The following is a 21967-nucleotide window of genomic DNA, read 5'->3' as shown; positions in this document are numbered from 1 at the left end:
AATATCATTACAACTTAAAAAAAAAAAAATGCAGACTGAAGTCACATAATGTAAACAGTAGCTCCTCTGGTGATGGGGTCTGTCGCTTTTGCCAGTCAAACACATTTCATCATCTGAAGGCTGTGGGTGCAGTGATCTTAAAGGGCCTCTATGAGGGACGGGGTGGGGAGGACTCATACCTGCCTGCAGAAATCGCTTGATAAGACTCTCCCTGACGCCTCGCTGCAGGCTGAAGTAGTCGTCCTCTTCGTCCGGAGTGCGCACGTAGAGCGGAATGTGCTGGAAGACCAGGGCGTGGCGGCAGCGGCTCCGCGCCGCCCTCCGTAGCTGCTCCTCCAGCCACGCCTCCTGGGCGTCCCGCAGCTCGGGACAGGCCGAGCCGTCGAAGAACAGCTGCGAGTTCAGCACCAGGCACAGCACCCCGCCCACCCAGAAGCTGAAGTAGTCGTCGCCCCAGCCGCGCCGGTACAGCTCCACCGTGCCGGCCGTGGGCGTGTTCCCCACATCGTGGTTCCCGCTGACGAACACCAGCGGGACGGCGGGGTCCACGTCCTTCAGGGCCTCCTTCAGGTCCCTCTCCTGCTCCTCCCTGTAAGGCTTGCCTGTGATAAAACAAGCGAAGGTTGGGATAGCTCCATCTGCACACACCTCACGAGGACCGGATGAGCTCTAGTGGAGCTGCCCCATTAAGGGTGCAACATTAGCTTGCCCTCATACACTCCACATAACATCGACTCTGCACACAATCAACAGCATTCTGAAGTGCTGTTACATACAGGTATGGAACAGAAAAAAGGGAACACCAGTTCCAACAGTGAATGGCTCTGATGGTTCTGTAATTGTGCGAGTGCCTTTTTCTGCCATGGTTTGGGTGCACTCACACTCTTAGAAAGCAAGGCTGACAGGAATCATTGCTTAATGGTACCGAGTGACAATCTACACCGCACGTTACAGCATTTACTTCCTGCAGAGGTCTTTCATGCTGGCAATGCCCCCATCCACAGAGCACACGTAATCTGCCTGTGGCTTAATTAGCGTGACACTGATATTGTCCGTGTCATAGGCTCCCCATCACCAGATCTGAACACAAAAGAGCATTTACAGGATATTCTGGAATGCTACTCGAGCATTTTTCACTTCTTTCAACCAAGTGTGAGTTTATTATCTTTCCTACAGAAAAGTGGGATCGTCCTGCAGAATATTAGACACTAGTAGATTCTATGCCACAGGACATATGGGCAAAATTAACACCCAAGTAAAAGACTTCATATTGGTGTAATCCAGTTTTTTGCCCAGGCTACTAAACCAAATCTTATATTTGTGATTGCAATATTGAATTTATTATACGCACTTTGCTTTCATACTGCTATTTTTTCATTTCTATAACAGTATTCATGATCATATGAACACTCCTAATTATCCATTATTACTTTCAGACATTCCGCTGAAGTAGATACAAATCTCAAGCATGTCCATGCACAGGAACATGCTTTTTCTACAGAAACTGCCAGGCTCATGAATTTTTTACCATGTAAACACAGCATAATTTGATAAGGCAGACACTCCAGGTGACTCAAAGGCACACTGGGAAGGGGCATATGTGGAGTGGTGGAGCCGGATGTCAATCATGGGTGTAAATATTTGATGCATATTATATGACACACTCAATATTATTTTGAAATTTGAAAGGGCTCCTTCAACAGACGTTTTCAATAAAGGAGACACACAGACATGAATTGACTTGTTCTGCTCTGATGATCCTGTGATAATGTGACACAAACGTTACAAGGTTAAACAAAGACCACAAATCATGAGGGTGACAGCTCCTGGTGTTGGGTGAAGCTGCTGCAGTTTTTGCAGCATTATTTTTTTGCTACATTTTAGCATCTGCGACGACAAAGGAATTAGAGTAGTTCATACCGTAGTGAATTTTTATTAACAATGGCAGATCACGGCAGGGGCACCATCTGTGCCTGTGCCGCTAAGGACATGGTATGTACCTTTAATGATTTTTGGGGGGAGAGAGGGAGGGAAATCTTTGCCAATACAACACCTGGCCCACCAGGGTAAAATCAAACCACCATCAGAGAAACAATTCCAGCGAGAAAGAAAATAAAATGAAATATGATAACAATCAAATATCCAGCGGTTGGTGTAGCCAGGGGCAGATCTGGGGACTCGGGAATTAAATAAGCGTCAGCCATTATTTTTTTACAAACAGATCTGTTCACACTTCTGAACCCCAGCAGGAAAAACAACAGACTTGAGCCTGCAAGCGAAAGCTTTTATTTCTGCCTTGAAAAATGACCGTATCACACAGGCTTCATTTGGGCCAACGATGTCGATAATGAGTGAGAGGAGGAGGAAAAGACTCCAGGAGAACATATTTATTTTGCCATTTCACATTCAAATTTTGCTGCTGCAGAAAATTAAGGCGTGCCCTGCTATGTTTAGTTCAGGTGCTAGCTCACCTTTTGCTCCTGAGAATCACAATTCACCTGGTTCATGAGAGACTGACTTAAGTGTTGTCCCCATCTACAATCATAAAATACATTCTGCTGTATTATTTCAGTTTTTCAAAAGAAAAGCAATCATTGAGGGATGAAAATTTCTTCCCACAAAGAAGACAATATAAATTACACAAACAGTCATTGAACATAAAAAATAGTGAAGAGGATTTATTCTAAAACGGTTAAGAATGTTCTCAGCCGACAACTAAATGGCAGTGCAATTGTGAATCACTGAACGGACAGTCTTTGTTGACTTTTAATTTGCCAGGACTGAGAATGTGTTGGTTTCAACCTGATGAGCTGTGAAACAAAGGGACAACACATAAAAGTACAAATACAGGCACATGGGCCTTCAATGATAAACCAACAGCTAGACATCAGTCTAACCTGTAGCTAAAAATGGCACGTTAATGTGAATCAGTGATATCCAATGAAGATTTATGGCATATGGATGCTGGGCTACTGTTGACAGTACTCGCCTGCTGTGCTAATCAAGTTCAACACAAACAGCATATTTATTCTGTTCCATTTTAAAAGATTACAGGTTCTTCTGAATATACTTAGGCCTACTTCCTCTAGTTATCCAAAAATAAAATCTCATTACTTTTCATTTACATTTGAATTCTAGTGTAGGCTAATGTTAATACTGCAACACAGGCTAATCCCTGCACTGTAGTCTCTGTAATGAATAAAAAATATAAAGGTGCATATTTTTCAAAGCAGTGTACAAGGCTGACTGGTCTTGCTGTTGGGTAATGGTAGGATGAAGGATTCTCTGCACGACCACAGTACAAAAGAGTCCTGAGACTGCTCGGGCAGACCCCGCTTTTGCTTTTTGCTGTTCCAAACCCCAAAGAAACCCATTAAAAGTAAAACCAGACAGATTCCTATCAGCAAAACGCACAGAGTGAGCCTCTGCTAACTGATTTCCCACAAGTCATTTCCACTGAAGTGGTAGAATTCCACAGAGACCCTTACTTTATCAACTGTCAACAGCAATTACAAGGCTCACGTTCTTGGGGCTACAGACTGGATGAAAATGAAATGACCTCCGCTTCACCTTTTCATATCCACCCCCCCTCCTCAAACCTTGCCAGCTTCCAACATAATCCCACAGGCATGCTCATTAAGGTTAAACTCTAGCATGATGCTTAATCTAATCATCTGTTACCACACTTTGTTTTGAGCTAAAGAGAGATGGCCCCGGAGATTGAAAACTCAAGGACTTGCATTGGAAAGGTGGAACAAGCCATCAATTACTCACTTAACAGGACTCATCTTACACGTTCTGCGAGACAATCATTACAAGGAAAGACTTATGAGAGCAGGGTGTTTTGAAATTTAATCAGATTTGGTTTGCACTGATCCTCAGTGTGGCCAGCCTGGGCGTGTTTAATGAAGGCGATGGTGACTGAAAAGGTTGATCAAACCTCGCCTACTGTCCTTCAAATCCTCTCTTCTCAAGTTCACCTCCACCATCGAAAGTAATTTATATCAGGGATGGTCAGGCCCCATCACTAATAGCTAATTAACATATATTACAGTGAAAGATAAATTAGAATGAAGCAGAGGGCAGCTTCTTATCATGAGAGTGAACACAAAGTACCTGAGTCACGATGCACATGTGAGGAGCATTGGCTCATGAGGGCACAGATGAATAACCTTGCTTATACAACCCAGACCAAACAGGAATGCTTCTTCTACATTAGACCCTGACAAAACTCTCGTTAAACAAGAGGTTTACAAAACATTTCATAGAAAAAGTGGAACTGGACAATATACCCAAGAGCAGGGCTGCCCAAACCTGTTCTGGGAGATCTACAGTCCTGTAGGTTTTCATTTCAACTGTAATTTGGCACACCTGATTCTACCAATTAGAAGCTCCAGGAGGTCTCTAGCTGTTGAATGAGGTGTGCTTTGTTATGGTTACAGTGAAAACCTAGATAGATCTCCAGGAACAATGTTGGGCAGCCCTGCCCTAGAGAATGGAGGAGAGGGTATACTGTAACGGACGTACCGGATAATGTGTCTGGCACACACAACCTGTTCAGAGACTGACAGTAATGCATGCTGACACTGGACCATTTAAAGGTCCCAGGTGTTCCCAGAACATTTTCGCAAAGCATTTAAAGGTTGTTTATCTCAGCTTAAACAGAAATTAAGTAGATTACAATAAATTACAGGATGCTGTCCTGCATAAAATTGCAAGGAATAAGAGACCTTTAAATCTGCTTTAAACACCTGTGCTATCTTCCCTGGACTTTTGGGATAATAATACGGAAGGATTAACTATAACAGAATTCTTTCAACTTTCTGACCTGATAAGGTGTAACAGAAGACAGAAAATTTTGAAATGAAGCAATGTTTATATGAAACAAAAACGGTCATAATATCATTCCTTCTGTTAAACTGTTTTATGATTACGCTTCTAAAAGCAGTTAACAGAGCCAGCCAGTCAGCCATGTTCAGAGACAGGATTAAGGCATTGAACAATCAACTATAAAAGCATGAATATTATTCTCGGGACCTTTACATCATCCACAGCTTGTCTACTCAGGCTCACACCACTCTTTCATCTTCCAGCTTAAGAGAAGGTCACAGCACTGAGGAAAGACACATTAAGGAGGATGTCAGTGCCTCAGTAGCCTCAGGGACAGATGTCAGCTCATAACAATGTAGATCAAACCATCACATATGAGAAACTGGCACCCTATTCAGGTCCAGGAGTTCATTATAAGTACCGTAAGAAATAATTAATCCTGTTACATTAGTAGTCCTGTAAGCAGATCAGAATCAGGGATGTTGTATTATTATTTTTAAACAAATAGAAAGGCTTAGAGAAATACATCCAAAGACAAGTAATAAACTAGTCACTTTGAGACCATCACATCTTAAATGTGATGGAAAGTGATTGGCTTTTCATTCCTGTAAACAATACTGGTTCACCGGTCAAGCTGCAAATCCTTTACATCGTCAAAGTCAAACAATGAGACGGTCCTATTCATATGTCTGACTGAATTGGTAATGGTAAATTTGTAAGACTATGGACAGAACATTGAAGGGCTTTCAGGAGTCACAAGTGTATGACACTTCCAGTCCAGACACACGGTAAAACAATAAGTTGAAAAAGAAAGTCCAGGCAGGAAAATTTCAGTGCGAAACCCGCATTCAAGTTTTCATTGTCAGAAATACTGATTGGAGGCATATCTTACAAGAAAAAGTTACTATAAAATATAACCGCTTGTTATGCTCTTTGTAGCATTGCACACACATCATTGTTTTGTGCATGAAAAGGACATTACTACAGGCTTCATAGTAATAAGTAGAGCGTGATTATACACATTTAAAATTGTAATGTAATAATGTGAAATTGCCCTGCGATGAAAAAGACTGAATGGGTCCTATGTAATTAGTTTTTGAACATAACACATTCAATTTCATTTTTAATTAAAACTGTTTCCGTTTAAGTTGAAAACAAAATTCAAAAAGAACCGTACTCATGAACTTTAAAAAAAGGTCAAATCTGACTAGAAGGATGCAAATATAGTGTAAAACAACAAAGCTTAAGTGTTATATGAATCAGACTTAAGCTAGCTAACAAAAGGTAGCCTAACTAAACACAAAAATCCCATGTGCCAAACTTGTCTGCATTAATAATACCTCCATATAAACATAAAAAGACTATTACTGGACAAGATCATTCTCAACCTCAAAGCAATGTCTATTCCTCCCTATTACTACACCATTATCTATAATGTGCATCTAAACCAGCAGTCTACAACTGGAGGGCCAGTGTTTATGCTGATTTTCATTTCAATCAATATTCTGAACAGTAGTAAACGCCAATGCTGGTTCTATCCTGTATTGGATTACATTATCACCAAAGGATACAGATGCAGTTGACAGCTGTGGCCTATTATTTTTTAAATGGCCGATCAAAAAACGACTGAGCAAATTAAATAAGAAGCTGGCACAAAATCTTGAAATGGACCGGCCCTCATTGTCCTCTCCTGAACTAGATGGACCTTTCTGTTTGCTCTTTTGTGCTAAAGCCCTACTAACAGAGCACAGATCATTGGTGTGCAAACAAAGCCAATTCAACTGACAAACCCTGGAGCATGCCAACACTTCAGATCAATATAGATTATCAAAATGAAATAAAAAAACATACACTTGTACAACTTGACTCTCTAATGGGCATTATCTTTTCTTTATATTTCCATGTGCTGTTGGTCAAATCCACTGCTGTCAACAGGAACATTACATGGATAGGGTGATTACAACAATACTTGTGGACATGCTTATTAGCTAGTCTTTTAATACATCAGCTTCATCACAACAAGAGTATGATTTTCATTGCTGTTGCCCATTTTCAAATGATTGATATTTGGCAAGACACTGTACTGTGACATGAAAAAAAAGTTGTTGATTAAAATCAAAAATAGAAGCACACAGATTTTATCTGTGAAACTAAATAAATAAATAAAATTGAATCTTGGCAAACCTACCTACAGAAATTTCATTCACTGGTGGGGGAAAAGATATTAGAAACAAACAGAAGTCTGTTCAACCGATCCAAGATAAGTATGCTATTTCTGTGAAGCTGTGCTGTCTACCCTCTGTTCAGCTGTTTGTACTGATATAATTAGATGAGAAAGCCAAAGAAAAGGGCCAATGACACTGTGGCTGTCCAGATGCACAATATGGCCTAAAATATATATCATGATATATTTTGAATTTTGGACTGTACAAAGGGTTTTCTCCTAATTTCTACAGAACATGCTTTAATAAGAACACAAGACTTAGGGCTGGTACCTGTCCACTGGAGATAACTATAAGGTTATTAGTAATTAACCATTTTTGTTTTAATGTAAAAGGGAAGCATACACTCACATATTTTTATTGGCCGATCTATAAGCGATGTTGCCTGAAGTAACAGGTGTGCACAATATATTTGCCAGGGCTCAATGTCTAAAAAAAGGCCTCGGAATTTCAGTGTTTACAGACCAGTGTATTTTTCCCCTGTGTTTTAGCTGTGTAAAAGCAAAATTAATGTAACCACTAGCGATGTCAGTTATTTATAAGAAAACAATGGTGTGCAAATATTGATAATCTAGATGTCATTCATTGTTGATAAGCAAGCATCAATTTCTCATCGGCCTAGATAAGACTTACTCGGGGTACTGACCTGACTGGGCAAGTGACACATCAATCAACTGCACTCCTTATTGTTGAGCCCTATTTTCTGACCAAAATCTTTTGCTCTGACCCTCTAATGTAAACATCAAAATCCAGTCTCTACCGGTATAGACAAAATGTATAACATGGCACATATTTCTACCAGCATATATACTGCCTGTCCCTGCACTCGCAAATGCGCACGCACGCACACGTGCCCACAGGCATACAGCACATCTACAAAGACTGATAACAGATAGTGACAGAAAGCATGGTTTCTACTTAACAAACACTTGCTTGTTCAGATAAGACTCTTGGGCCATTGCATCTACAAAGCACACCTATTCTTCAAGGTAAAATAGCCTACAAGTCCTACAAGCTCTTCTGAGTGACAGGTAGCTGACCATGAGAACAAATAAGGGGATGTTACTGGCAAGCTGAGACTGTTAGTGCTTGTTGAGTGGAAATGACTTAGGTCAACAGGGGGCCCTGGAATTCTGTGATCACTTCTCACTATCCATCCCACTTATTCTCCCCTGACAGTATAAAATGGCTGAATGTCTAAGACAGGTTACTATTCTCAAATACTCCCAGGTCTTGGACTGCAGACTGGAGAAAGGGAAGTCAAGGTCTGCAGGTCGGCCTGCGACTCCTCAGGGGGTACCACTATGTATTTACTGGCAATCTGTGACAATACAACACAAGAGCATGAAAACTACACAACAAGAGCATAAAAACTACACATAAAGACATAAAAACACCCAAGGTTACTCTAAAGTCGATCTAAAATGTAAATCTTCTTTGCAGAAGGAAGCCAATTTTCATACCAATGGTTAAAAAATGAATGCCCTTCTTAGATATTTCAAACCAAAATCTTCAGACAATGAGCATATCCATCATCCATTTAAGACAAAGAGGTAAACTACAGGAGTGTGAACTGTGATGGTAGGGTGCAAAGGTTTAAGAATAAATACATCAATAAACAAATAAAACCAAGTTGATTTTATGGTTTAGTACACTGACATTTTAATTGAGAATCTAAAATGTAGAAATTAAGCATTTTCTGCATGGACTGCTATTCTCTAGGTGGTCTCCAACACAGTGCCAGCCCAGCCCAACACAGCCCGCCCCCCACCCCCCCCCCCCCCCCCCAGCCCCACCCCACACACACAAACACCACGTGCGGGCTTAGGGTTAACCCCCTTCAGACGTGAAAAAAAGCTACTCTCCAGCCAAAAAGGTAATAACTCTAGGCTGCTCAGAACTGACAAGTAGGCTTTACTGCACATATTTCATGGCCCTTTAAAAGGACAGCAGCCTTCTATTCAATTCTGAGCCGCAGCAGTTTACACAACCCAGTGAGCAAGAGCCGGGATCTAGATGTCTACAGGGGTGGAAATCTATGCTGAGAGATGTTTTGACATGAACAGGCTAAGTTAACCCCAATACAGATCAGGTTTTACCAGGATACAGCCTCGGTATGTCCAAACTTTCAATTTTCAACCAAATGTAGCAGGATTTTCACCTGAATGCCTAGAATGAATTTCACCAAGTTTTCACCACAAACAGTTTCCCTGGGATGCAACAGAACACTGCTATCCAAGATGTTTTCAGCATCTCACATCCTGTCAGCAATCGTAGGCCGTGGTTGTACATTTACTTTCATTTCCTGGTGCACAAAGGCAAAAGGAAGGTTCTATATTTGCTTTTTAGAGTAAAGTCTTACATTTTGCAGCGCTGCCATTTAGGCTATTATTGGCTCCTCTTCACCAAATTCATAAATTCATCCCTTATATAGTAGCTTTCATTTCTCAGAAGTATTAAACATCTTGACACGGAGAGCCTTCTTTGCCTCATTCATTGGTAGTTGACAGTTCAATCTTGGATTTCCCCAGTTTTTCGATTTCTTGTTCCACAAAGTGTCAATGTGACACTACCGGTAAAGAGATATATAAAAATAACACTGAATTAAATCGAAAGGAATCTACCTGCACGGGACTTAAAAATGGAGTCTCTGCTTGTGTGCTTCTACCAGGTGGATGAGTTGACCTTGAAGGTTCCCTTTAACTAAATTCTTTCATTTTCATATCACTTTTTAAAAATCTTTTCTCACCTCAACAAACATATAATTTTGCTATCTTGACTTGTCATTCTTCTTCCTGCTGGTGTACCAGTACCCCAAGATACGCGGGGTCCTCACTTGACCCAATCATATAAAAGCAGTTTCATTTACAGGGTCTCCGCAGAGTGTAGAGAGGTGCAGAGTCCGGAAATCCAGAGATCAGATTAGGGTTGCTGGATGTGCCTAAATTGTCACCCATGCATCAAGCTACCACTGGCTGTCAGTGCCGATAAGACAGTGCAACTAATTCATTGCTCTGACCCCGTGTCCATTCTGGAACATGTACATCAACACGTCCCCATTTTACACTCCTTGCAGAAATTACACATTAGACCAACATTCTGATGCCTGGGTTGATGGAGTTGAATACCTTGTAATCGATTTGATCTCACCTCTTGGTTTGTCTCCATTGCTGACAATGAAATAAATGACTATCAAATTACTTTCAAACGACGACTGAAGACCCACCTCTTCAGGCTGCACCTCTCCCCATCCCTCCCTTCCCCCCTGTAAATGACTAAACTTAGGGTTGTAACTAGGCAGCTGTTTCATAGGTGACTTAGTTGATGCGCCTGTCTTAACGACTACTTGCATCTTTATTTATTTTTATTTTTCCATAGATTGCGTTGTTGCCGTTCTCGTTGTTAGTGTTAATCAGTTTAACCATCAGGGTCCAAGTTGAACTATGCGGTTGTTCCCTGTACTTGGACCGGTACTTCTCTCTAGGGGTTTCGTCATACTTGTTCCTGGTTATGGTTATACACTTTGTTGTACGTCGCTCTGGATAAGAGCGTCTGCCAAATGCCTGTAATGTAATGTAATGTAATGACTAACATGTATAGTTCAGAGGCTGCCAGCAGTGCATGGCCCTTTAAGCCTGGTGGTGGTGCAAACATGGGGACCAGTTTAACTCAAGCACAGGAAAGAACTAAAACTTCAGGTTGGCTTATCAACCACCCAAATATTGTTAATTAGATTATATGCAGATAAAACATCAATTAGATTGTCTTTGAATTGAAGCTGTGTCGATAAGACCGAGCAGGTTCCCAACACTAAAGAAAGAAATGTTGCCAATAAAAACGGTAGTAAGCTCCAGACACCATATTTAAAGTATTTTTAAATATGGGACAGCAGGGACAGCACTTCTCTTCATCAATGTCTTTGTCCAAATGCTTGTCTGTACAATGGATAAACTGAAGGAGAATAACGCACGACACAGCAAGGAGACGTTTTCTCTCAATGACACCCCACTCCTAACGGTACTATTACAAAAAGGTAGAAAAAATGGCTGCTTTTTTCTTAAAACCAGCATTGAAAAAGAGAGGATCAAACAGAGAAAACAGGAAAAATCACAGACAAACATGCCTGGCTTTACTTTCTTTTGCATGGGATCCAGCACTCTTTAAATGTAATGATATCAAACCGAATCTGAGATAAAAATATTCTATATTTTATTCCACAAGGATAGTCTGTTGTGATTGACATCATCAGATGTCCCCCCCCCCCCCCCGCCCCCCAAAGGAACACTGTACGTACATCCAGCCCCAAATATGATTATCTGTTGAGTCGCATCACTGTTTGATGAGTAGGATACGCTGTAACTCTTAACATTTTGTAATGGTTTTCTTATCTGAAATTTTTTCACTAGTTTTTTGAATGACGTGGTAAAAGGCAAGTGCTGGGTATGTGATCATGAGATAATTTTTTGCATGATGAGTAATCTAAACATAGCCACTCCACCTCTGATGGCAGCACTTGTCTCTGATCTGAATGTGTGATAATTCAGATGTTTTCATTGGGCGCCAGTCTCCTTGTGCTAGACTACTGAACGCAAAGGTTGAGATGATTTGTGCCTGGCTAAAGGTTGTAGACAGCCTTGCCTACCTGCATTTATACATGCATAATGGTACTGCTATTTGACAAATCAAAATAAGCAAGCTTTTTTTTTTGTTACTACGCTGCTTATGACCATGTCTCTTGTCTCTGATCAATGATCTGTTGCACAAGACAGCATAAGAATGTAATGTAATAAGACTGACTTCTGACGGTGAATTTAGTTTGACAGGCTAACTATAATGTTTAGACAGCCAACTAGCTGGCTAATATTTATTGGGAGTAACAAACCCACCAGTAGGCTGTCTAATAACATTAAGAAAAAAACCTAAGGACAGTCAGGGTGCAAGAGTATTCACTCCAGCGACAGGTCCCCTCAGCTAGAATTCTAATCAGCCAGAACTGTTTGAGACAAGCTGCTGCTTGTGAACATGACAACTCAAGCAGACAAGGAATCACATTGAATTTAATTTTTTTCATTACCAAGCAATCAGGTTAGGACTGGCAATCAGATAAAAGATTTGCTGATGTGGTCTGTACTGCATGGCCACTTCATCACAGCCTTATATCAATGGTTTATACTATCCGTAATAGAAAGAAGAAGAAAAGATTTCAGCCATTATTTACTGGCACATAGCAGAATATCTTTTCCAGAGTGACTTACAATGCAAAAAGCTCTGAGAATGTTTTTCTAACTGAAAATGTTCCCACTACAGCAAAAGTTATAAATGTGGCAACAGCTGATGCATTTTGAATCTTACTTCCTGTAATGATACATACACGTAAAACAGACACCATTAAACTCCTAAGGGAGATACTTTTAGCCAAAGTGACTTAAATTAATGTGACAAAAGCAGTGCATTTCACATGGTAAGCAAACACCACTATAACCAGAGAAAGGCAAAATTACAATCATGTGACATCGTGCCTGCCTCAAGACCATAATACCCCTTAAGCTCTCCCATGTACAACACTCTGACAGCTGTAAAGGGCTGTGTCATACTGGTCTCAAGCCAAGCTACTCTGGTTTCTACTTTTTGTACGTCGCTTTGGATAAAAGCGTCTGCTAAATGAATGTAATGTAAAAGTTCCCTTATTACGCAAACATGGAATATTTCAGAGAAGTTGGGCAATGATTAATTCTATAATTACAGAACCTCCTAAAAATCAATAGTGGAGATCTGGTCTGCAAACAGCAAGATGACGGTTTGGAGAACTGAAGCACATATAAATAATTTACTTGGAAGGTGAGTTTCCAATCAAAGTCGAAGTAACCTCCCATCCCAGTGCAACTAAAATTTCTGATAACATTGCATTGAGTTTCCTTGCGTACACACCTTGAACTCAAATGTGTACAATAAGCATTTACACTAAATAAAATCTGAATAAATATTACAACATTTTCATTTTCCTTAAGCAAAACTAGGTTTACAAATGTAAATTCATCAAATATTTAGAGAGACCTACTAACCTTTCTACAAGCCTTTCTACACATGTATTCACCATAAAAAAAGAATTTTAATAACACTTTTGTCTTTCACCTACAGTTACACCACATGACATTTTGGCACTTTAAAATGGTAAAAGCCTCTGAATTTATCAGGTGCCATGCTAAACTGTTTTATGTTTCAATAAAAGAGAAAATATAGAATTGCAAAACATAATACATGTAAGTTTTAATAATTCTTTTTGGAAAATATTGCATTTCGAACAGAAAATGCACACATCATGTCACGAGCCATTTACAGAGTCATGTCTCATGAACAAATGACTATGACATTAATGTGCAATAGCATTTTTAGCAAAATCGCCTTTTGCACATACGCCCTCATTTGTGCTGTCGTTCCTGATACGAAGCAAACGCGTTCCTCTGTTCTTTACCTTTTCAGGCGGCGCTGAGAGACAGAGGGACAGGAACACAGATAAGACACCTGCCTTTCCATAACCAACAATGGGCCAAAATAAAACATGCACAAGAACTCATGAGCACAACATGATCAAAACTGTGCATCAACACAGCACCACACTGTAGCCTTTTCTGTCTCACCTGAGGGATGACATTGTTAGGTACCCAGGATCTGCCTTTATGTTTCCATCTGCATTATTCTGATTTATATTATTTTGGTGCATGCATTCTGTGTGCTATTTTTAAAAAACTGCATAATGCTCGTTAAATACCAGGCAGAATAGCAAATAGCAACACTGGAAATGGGATCTGAGGAACAAGTGCAATTTACTATCATTGTTATTCTGTGTCCCATAGTTCCCTGAAATGTGTTAAGAAAGGGTGTTTTTTTCATGTGGGTGGTAAACATTCAAAATAGTTTTCACTTGTCAAACAGTGACTAAGTAGGATCATTACTTGCTCAGGTCCATCTCTAAATTAAGACATTCGCACAGAGGTACGTGCATTTTTTTTATTTTAACGACTGCTAAACATTTGCAATGTGACACCAAACAACACCTAATTAAATCAGCAAACATATACATCTGCTTTTTCAGGATGTATTTACTGCCAGTATTTATTTGTTCATTAATTAATTAATTTCCAAAGGAGTGAAATGTTTGGTTTAAATGCATTACCAGTTCTGAAACACTGCAAAATGACATGAGTAATAACATGAGTTGCACTGCCTCATGGGTTAGGCTTCCCACACAGTTTCAGACAGTCAAAATATGGATATCTGTGGACTCTGGCTTCCTGACTTCCTGACCATGGGATTAAGTCACATTCACAATTAACCTTTCTGGTCAACCAAGGCATAATGAAGTGCCTGTCCCATTCCTCTTATGACCCTGCAATGAGCTCACTGCTTGATCAATCATGCACCAGTTTGGGCAGGAACACCCCCTTTGATAAGACATTAAAGTGGTAGTAAACGGTTTATCCATCAGCATTTGATTGACGGCTTCAATACAATGAGCCAATCAAATGTTCGGCTGCCCAAAACCATCTATCAATCTGGATCTAGGGAACGCACGTGGGGTTCTGTCACATCAGTGACTTTTTGAGCAAACTTTGCCAACTTGGCTCTGATGGTAAAGACACTGTCTAACTCTATCAGATGCACCCCTTAAGGACCATGACGCACTTTGCTGTGCATCCCAACCAGCTTCTCGTCTAATCTCCAGAGTTGGCCTGCCACCGTCCGCAAAATGAACCAGGCTAATTTTTTTTTTACTTCCACAGCTGTTGTGAGACGAGTATCTTCAGACTTTTCTTCCAATATCGCCATTGCGGCAAGGGCCCAAGTAGAGATCTATGCACATTCAAGTCATCTTGACTGGAATCCCGTCACGAGCCCTACTTTAAAGAAGTCTCCCTGGAGTCTACGCACCTGTCGGGACCTTGGATCAGCTGACAAGCAGACATCATTTAACAGAACTGGGACTGGCCTTCCCAGTCTTGCCATTAAAGTACTGAAATGCATTTTATTTTGCATTTGCATCAATCAATAGGCTAGCATAAAACTCGTAACATGTTTTGTTCCATTTAAACTTCTTATCAGGACTTTCGTGAAAAAAACTCAATTTTTTGATGAACTGGCTGCACTTCCATTTCCTTGGGCTGCCTTTCTTGTCCGCACAAGTACACCATATTAGATACAGTCTGCACTATATTAGAGTTGCAGACTAGCAGTTGACACTTACAGGCAACTACAGGCCTAATCAGTTGATTTCATTATCTCGCTATACTTTTTTCAGACAGCTTTTTCACCGCTAATGAAAGGCGAGAACACAGCTTCATGTTTGCTTATTTTATACTCAAGATTTTTAATACAACATTGCGTGAATATGGTATGATCTTAGAGATATCTATATCTTAACACTATACGATCTACTAAGAATTGGGGATTTTAGTGTCCTGGTTTTATTAACCAGGACACTAACCTGTCTTAACGACTACTTGTATTTTTATTTATTTTTATTTTTCCATAGATTGCGTTGTTGCCGTTCTCGTTGTTAGTGTTAATCAGTTTAACCATCAGGGTCCAAGTTGAACTATGCGGTTGTTCCCTGTACTTGGACCGGTACTTCTCTCTAGGGGTTTCGTCATACTTGTTCCTGGTTATGGTTATACACTTTGTTGTACGTCGCTCTGGATAAGAGCGTCTGCCAAATGCCTGTAATGTAATGTAATGTAACCATACAATCATCCGTGATGAGATGTATCCTGATCAAGCCTAAACTGTGATGAATTCTTTAGACAAATGAAAATTTGTCTAAAATAGCACAGGAAATATCTTTTAGTAAGCATTCTGCATGTCTTTGAATCTGCTGACCTCTGTAAAAAGGGTTTTAATGAATTTACATTTTAATAAACCCAGGAACTCCTCAGCATTATCAAGCAGGACATTATACATGACATCATACACATCATCTTTGTCTTCACAAGGAGTGTATTATAGCTGCAGTTATATCAGGAGGGACAACTAACATCATCATTTCACGGTGCCAAGTTGAGTTTCTGTCAGTGGAAACACTGATCACAAGCAGGCCTGTGTTCCACTCTGGATTATTGAATCACACAGGTGAAACTGCGATGCCACAATCAGCTCTTTAAAAAGTGACTGGAATAAAGGACTAAAAAGCCTACGGAGACCAGACAGCAGCTAACTGCTCTTTTCCCTCCACTAGTAATTACCAGCACCCAGATTTTGTGCCTGGACAGGGTCTTTGGACAGGCATGAGACTGCTGCTCCTCCAATCATGCTGTACCCATGTCCATCTGGAGGGAAATGCATGAGGCTACAGACTTTCATTACTTTACCCATCTACTTTCTTAAAGGGGGGTTCACACCAGATCCAGCACTCGACACGCATTATTCATTTTCTATGGACAGGCTGCGCGGTGCATCATAGCGGTACGGGGAGTGATGTGGTGCCATCACTGGCCCTGTATCTGCATAGAACGTACTCCGTCTGTATTCTATGCAAATGAAGGTGTCCAAAATAGATAAGTCAGGCTCACAAATCTCAGATAAAACGTTCAAGCTGGTGTTGCAGATCAAATATGAACCAAGAATCAGCAACTACATTTACTATTTTTCGCCTCAAATTTTATAAATAAGTTTCTCCCTACTGCACTACACAGCGTTAGATCACTCTGGATATTTCTTCTGCACTCATCCAGTTTAAAGCCTTCTCACTCTAGAAAATCTAACTGCCTATTTGCTTAACAAAACTCTTTAAGTCTTTGATACATGAGAAAATAATCTGATAAGAGACCATTTTATTCTGACACTCAAGTGATATTTGATAAAAGACTGGTCAAATTCACAGTTACAAGCACTCAAGGCTACAGAATGTGCTTATATGTGCTGATATGGGCAGAAGTCAGGAGGGGATTAAGAAAGGAGCAATGAACTGGAGAGTGGAGTGTGAGCAGAATAGTCAGACTACTCTAGTGAGATTTTTGGCTCTGAGGTGGTGGTACAGGCAGAACATGAAAATACCAGAGGAAAAAAAATCATGTTATGGAGTGTTTCAATGTTTCAATCTCTTTTATGACAAGGTATTTAAAAAACTGGTGGAAAATATCTGAACACACTGAATAAAGTAACAATATCACTATTACTGTACATACTAAATAGAAGAATGATGGTAACAAAATATTAATGTAATGAATAATTACTTACAAATAATTTACTAATTCCTAAAAAAAATCAAACACTTAAACTGCCAACTACAATTACTGTAAGCATCGGAACAACTGCATTTTGACCCTTTCTGGATCCGCTGCACCCTTCTTCCCTGGGGCACAATGTAAAATGTAAATTTTAGTGACCACGGCAATGGCAGCCATCTTTCATTGTCGGTTTTGAAAAATCACCCAAGTGCACCATTAAAATTCCTTCATCACATTAGCAATAAGTGCTGCAACAAGTATTGACACTCCACAGAAGGGATTAATTTGCCTGTTATACAAACAGCTAATGACAGCTTTTCTTAAAATGTCAGGTAAATAAAACAAACAGGAAAAAAAACTTGAAACTTTTATCTCCTAAATTCATTGGATTTTATGAACAAAAAATGAATGCCCTAAAATATAAAATAGAAAAGGAATATAACCGCTGAGGTTATAACTCCAGTACAAGGCCTAAAAAATAGGAACAATGAGCCATGAAAGGAACAAAGAAAGCCCTTGTCCAGCTTACCTGGCATGGCATGAATCAGGTCCCCACACAGCACCATGAAACGAGGCTTGGGGCTCAGTTTGTTGACCGCCTGCACTGCCTGTTTGGTCAGGCGGACCTCCTCCGCCCACTCTTCGCCTGGACTGTCACAGTTTCCCTCTTTCCATGCCTTCATCAGGCCTAGCTGAGGGTCTGCCGCCTGGATGAAGTAGAACGGCCCGCTCCACTCTCCTTGCTCTTCTATGGGAAGGGGAATGAGGAGAGAACACGTCTTTCCACCATCATGACTGACAAGCTTCCTGCAAACAACTAATGTGAATTATTCATGTTCCATCAATGAATGCTGAAGCAATACCATGCAATGCTTTACATAATCTTAGATTACATGGGACTTTTGAAATGAAATTACTTAACAATAAAGAAGATGACATGCAAAACTTTAACAGGGATCATATGACAGACCCACTCAAGTGTATTCCCCTTGCTACTAGCTAATGAGTGTTTTTCATTTCATTAAGAAAAACAGTGCACATCTCCTCAACTGCATCCTGGGGCAGTGCACTGGGACTCCCCTCACTTTAGCCCCTTTCACACCCCAGTGAACATTTTTGTGGTGAAAAGTCAGTGAAATGCCTTCTAAGTGTTCAGGAGAAACCCCAGCTATATTCAATTGAAAAGTTAAAGTTTTATAGCGGACTGTCTGGATAAAGCCTGCGCTGTATTACGGTTAATCGATTCCATTTATGTCAAAACTTCTCTCAACCTAGATTTCCACCCCTCTAGACATCTACATTATGGCCTTTGTTCACTGGGACATGGAACATTGCCAGTGTAACTACACAGCCTGCTCCCCCTGCACAGCCTGCTATGGGCAATATCTTGTTTCGTCAAATTTTCATGTGTTGACCTTTTAACCCCTTCACGCAGATTCCAATAGCCAATATACTGTAGCTCAGTTAGCCCAAACAGTAAATGTTAGATAAACAATGGAAGCATTGTTTTTCAGCTAAAAATCACAGAAAAGTGCAACAAACATAATTCAGTTAACAAAGTTAAATAGCTAGCTATATCTGCCATATGTGGTGCTAGCCATTGTGTAAAAAGAAACTTAAAACAGGAGGAGCCTAACACAGATGTTCACCAGAGAGAAGTAGCCTAGGCAATGATGGCAATTATGTAATCGTGCCACGTCACACAAGGACAGTGACACTTATATTGCATTCCTAAATTAAAAGTTTCCTTCAAAAAATCACACAATGCAGCTCCAATATCTACTATCTGTAATGTCACATAGTTGTGCAAGAACTGTTGAGAGGGCAGATTCAATAAAGTATTTAGACTATTAAAGAAATTGTGCCAGAAATGAAAGGCCTTACATAAGAATGCTGTCCCATTTTGGCTGTATTATCCGGGACTGTTGCTGCTTTTGTTCACACTAGAGCCACGGTGAAAGATTTCCGTACAAACTTACTAGGTCCTGACTCAACAAATTGGAGGAACATGAGAAAATTGACTACAGCACCTGTTCACACATGAAGTTAACATGAAAAATTGCCAGAACATTTACGGGTTAAGATGCATGTGTGAACGGGCTTTAGTCCCCAGAGCTTTCTGCTCAACTGCCTCTAAAATGTTTGACATGCGGGCAGTGCTTCCCATTCCAGAGGGTTTATGGTAATTTTCCACTCTCGCACAGAATCTTTGAAAAAAAGGAAAAAAAATAAAGAGATACCCACAACTGGGAATTCCCTAACAAGTTCTTGACTCTGTAATTATCTTCTCTGTAGAGAACTCTTTCTGCTTGGATGGTAATCAGAGAAAAAAAAATGGTTCTTTCATTTCACATAAGATCGGGCACCTCATATATGTTTAAACTATCCGCTTACTATTCACTAGAAAAAGAGGACCAGTCCAGATTTACACAGTATCATGGAGTACCCAACTAAATTCATAAAATGGAGGATGATGGCCTACTGCAAGCTTGCTTAGCAGTGAATGGAGACCTGTTTTGTTTTGTTATATCTCATAAAAAACACGTTTTCAACGTACAAAAATGCCAAGTTACTCACACATACAAGACATACACCGTCTATAACTCATTCATTCAGACTGCCAAAATCCAGGCCTGCCATTAAAAGTATTGATATCAAAATTACGCCAAGTTACGGTGCTACAAACAATATAGGCTATCTTGCCTCACCGAAATTAAACAAGATGTATTCCAAAGCAGTGCTACCCAATATTTCCTCAATTCTTTCAAGTCACTTTCAAGTCACAGCAAAATGGGCATGTAGGTGAAGGTTGACATGATCACAGACTATAGTGCGAAGTAAATGAAGTCACCATGAGCGAGCTTAGTTTCCTTATCGAACAGTATATAGGCTATAACAGTCGGTATACAGCAACAGTCGTTAAAGCGGAGGGTTAAGTAACGTGTGAAATCTATTGCACTGATGTGCTTTTCTCATGTTCAGTACTAGTAGTTATAATTATGAGTGAGTCATGATTTTCAATGTAATTTTTTAATGGGGAGTTGCAGAACGTACATACGTAGTAATTGTTTGTATGTGGCTAGATAGAGAACAGAGCGAGGTAACATGAATGTAGAAACGTGGCGCTCACTGATAAGAAGGTTTTGTACGGTAGCCAAGTGAAGAAATGTAGTTAGTCGAAATGGCACAGTGGTGAACTGGTGTAAGTTTTTAATAAAAAGAATACATTTGCCGTCATGAAATGCATATGGGTGGCCCTGAGTGAGTTTTGGTAAAGCAAATATAAGCGTAAGAAAACATTAGTGTAAAAGAGGAAATTATCTGCATGAGGGCGAGGCGGGATTCAATCCTTCAACCGGAGGTTTACTAGTCTGTGACTTTGTTAGTGCAGCACCATGACATAGCTATGCAATGCGTGAAATATCATTAGCAAACCTGTCCGTGGTTTTAAAGAAGAACACAGGCCAGTAAGCACAGAAGAGCTCCCGTTGAATCCATATGGCTTTGCAATATCGTAGCCAGTTAAAAACTGAACGTGCAGAAGGTACGTCATAATGCAGTGTATACGTTCGGTGAACGGCGGGTAGATATGGTGCAAAAGCAATAATTGAGAAGTAGTAGACAATTATTAGTGAGGGTAAAAGCAGGTTAAAGAAACGTGTTCCTAGCTGGGCTTGAACCTGCGACCCCATGTTCCCAAGACTGTAACCTTGCCCACTAGGCCACAGGTGGACTAGCTGTTTAAACTGGAAATGTTTCAGAGTAAAAAGGCATGGGTATTTAGCGTGTGTATGCGAGTTTTTGATTGGGTCGTGTAGGTGAAGATTTGGCTGGTGTCGGTAAAATGTCCAATGGGGAGACATGTTGTTAGTGGGATAGGCGGCAGGAAAAATAAGAATGAGAAGAAGAAGAAGAAGAAGAAAGAGAAAAAGAAGAAGGAGAAGGAGAAAACGCAAAATCCCCTTAGTTTGGGGCTTTATTGTGTGGACATGTGAAGTTGTTTATGAATTCTGTCTGTTGAAATGGGGTCAGAATGTACAGAATTTAATGTTTTTAAGGGCTGAGTGTCTGTGGCTGTTGTGGTTATTTCTGTGGGGAACCCTGAAAAGTGCCAAACTCTCGGTGCTGTATAGGTATGGGGCATGCCCCCGCCAAGGCGTAACTTGGCGGGATGGCATACCTGCCATCCCAATTACCACCATCAGATTTGTCAGCAATATAATATTCTTTTTATAAGCAGATTCCATACAGCAAGTAGGCCATTCCTTTATACCTGGGCAGCTAGATGCCCCATACGTATTCAGCATACTGCCTGATATTTAGGTTTCAGTTTAGCTCAAATACTGTTATCTAAATTTCTATAATGGGGTGTAGTTGAAGACTGTTTAGCATTGCTGAAACCTGTTACTAATGAAACCTCTTTGATGTGGAGGAATGTGAACACAAGGGTGATATAACCAATTAAAAAACACTGCTGGGGACAAGTGAATTTGCTTGTTAGGACTCAAAATATACACAAATGCAAGTATAGGCAAGTTTCTTAAAAAAATCTTTGTCTGGTTTACCTCCACACCTTAGTACTAAATGGCAAAACCAAAACAGAAAACCAGCTTTGGTACCCATCGCCAATGTGGAAAAGTCAGAGCTGCCTTACGCAAAGTAAAATTAATCACGGTAACTACATTTTACCTGAAT

At 40.3% G+C, this 21967-nt stretch overlaps 1 protein-coding gene across 1 annotated transcript in view; it reads right to left on the bottom strand.

The window, feature by feature from the left end:
* cpped1 (calcineurin-like phosphoesterase domain containing 1) overlaps positions 1-21967 on the bottom strand; it is a 40801-nt gene that overhangs the window by 16782 nt on the left and 2052 nt on the right. Inside the window, exons 2-3 of the mRNA XM_035405206.1 lie at positions 17802-18020; positions 180-602 (exon numbers count right to left, since the gene is read on the bottom strand). Coding sequence (XP_035261097.1) covers positions 180-602; positions 17802-18020 — 642 coding nt within the window. The remainder of the gene's footprint in view (positions 1-179; positions 603-17801; positions 18021-21967) is intronic.

Source organism: Anguilla anguilla, chromosome 2 (assembly GCF_013347855.1).
Source record: "Anguilla anguilla isolate fAngAng1 chromosome 2, fAngAng1.pri, whole genome shotgun sequence".
NCBI classification, from domain to species: Eukaryota; Metazoa; Chordata; class Actinopteri; order Anguilliformes; family Anguillidae; genus Anguilla; species Anguilla anguilla.
Note: the sequence above shows the minus strand (reverse complement) of the source record. Positions and strands in the feature narration are given on the sequence as shown.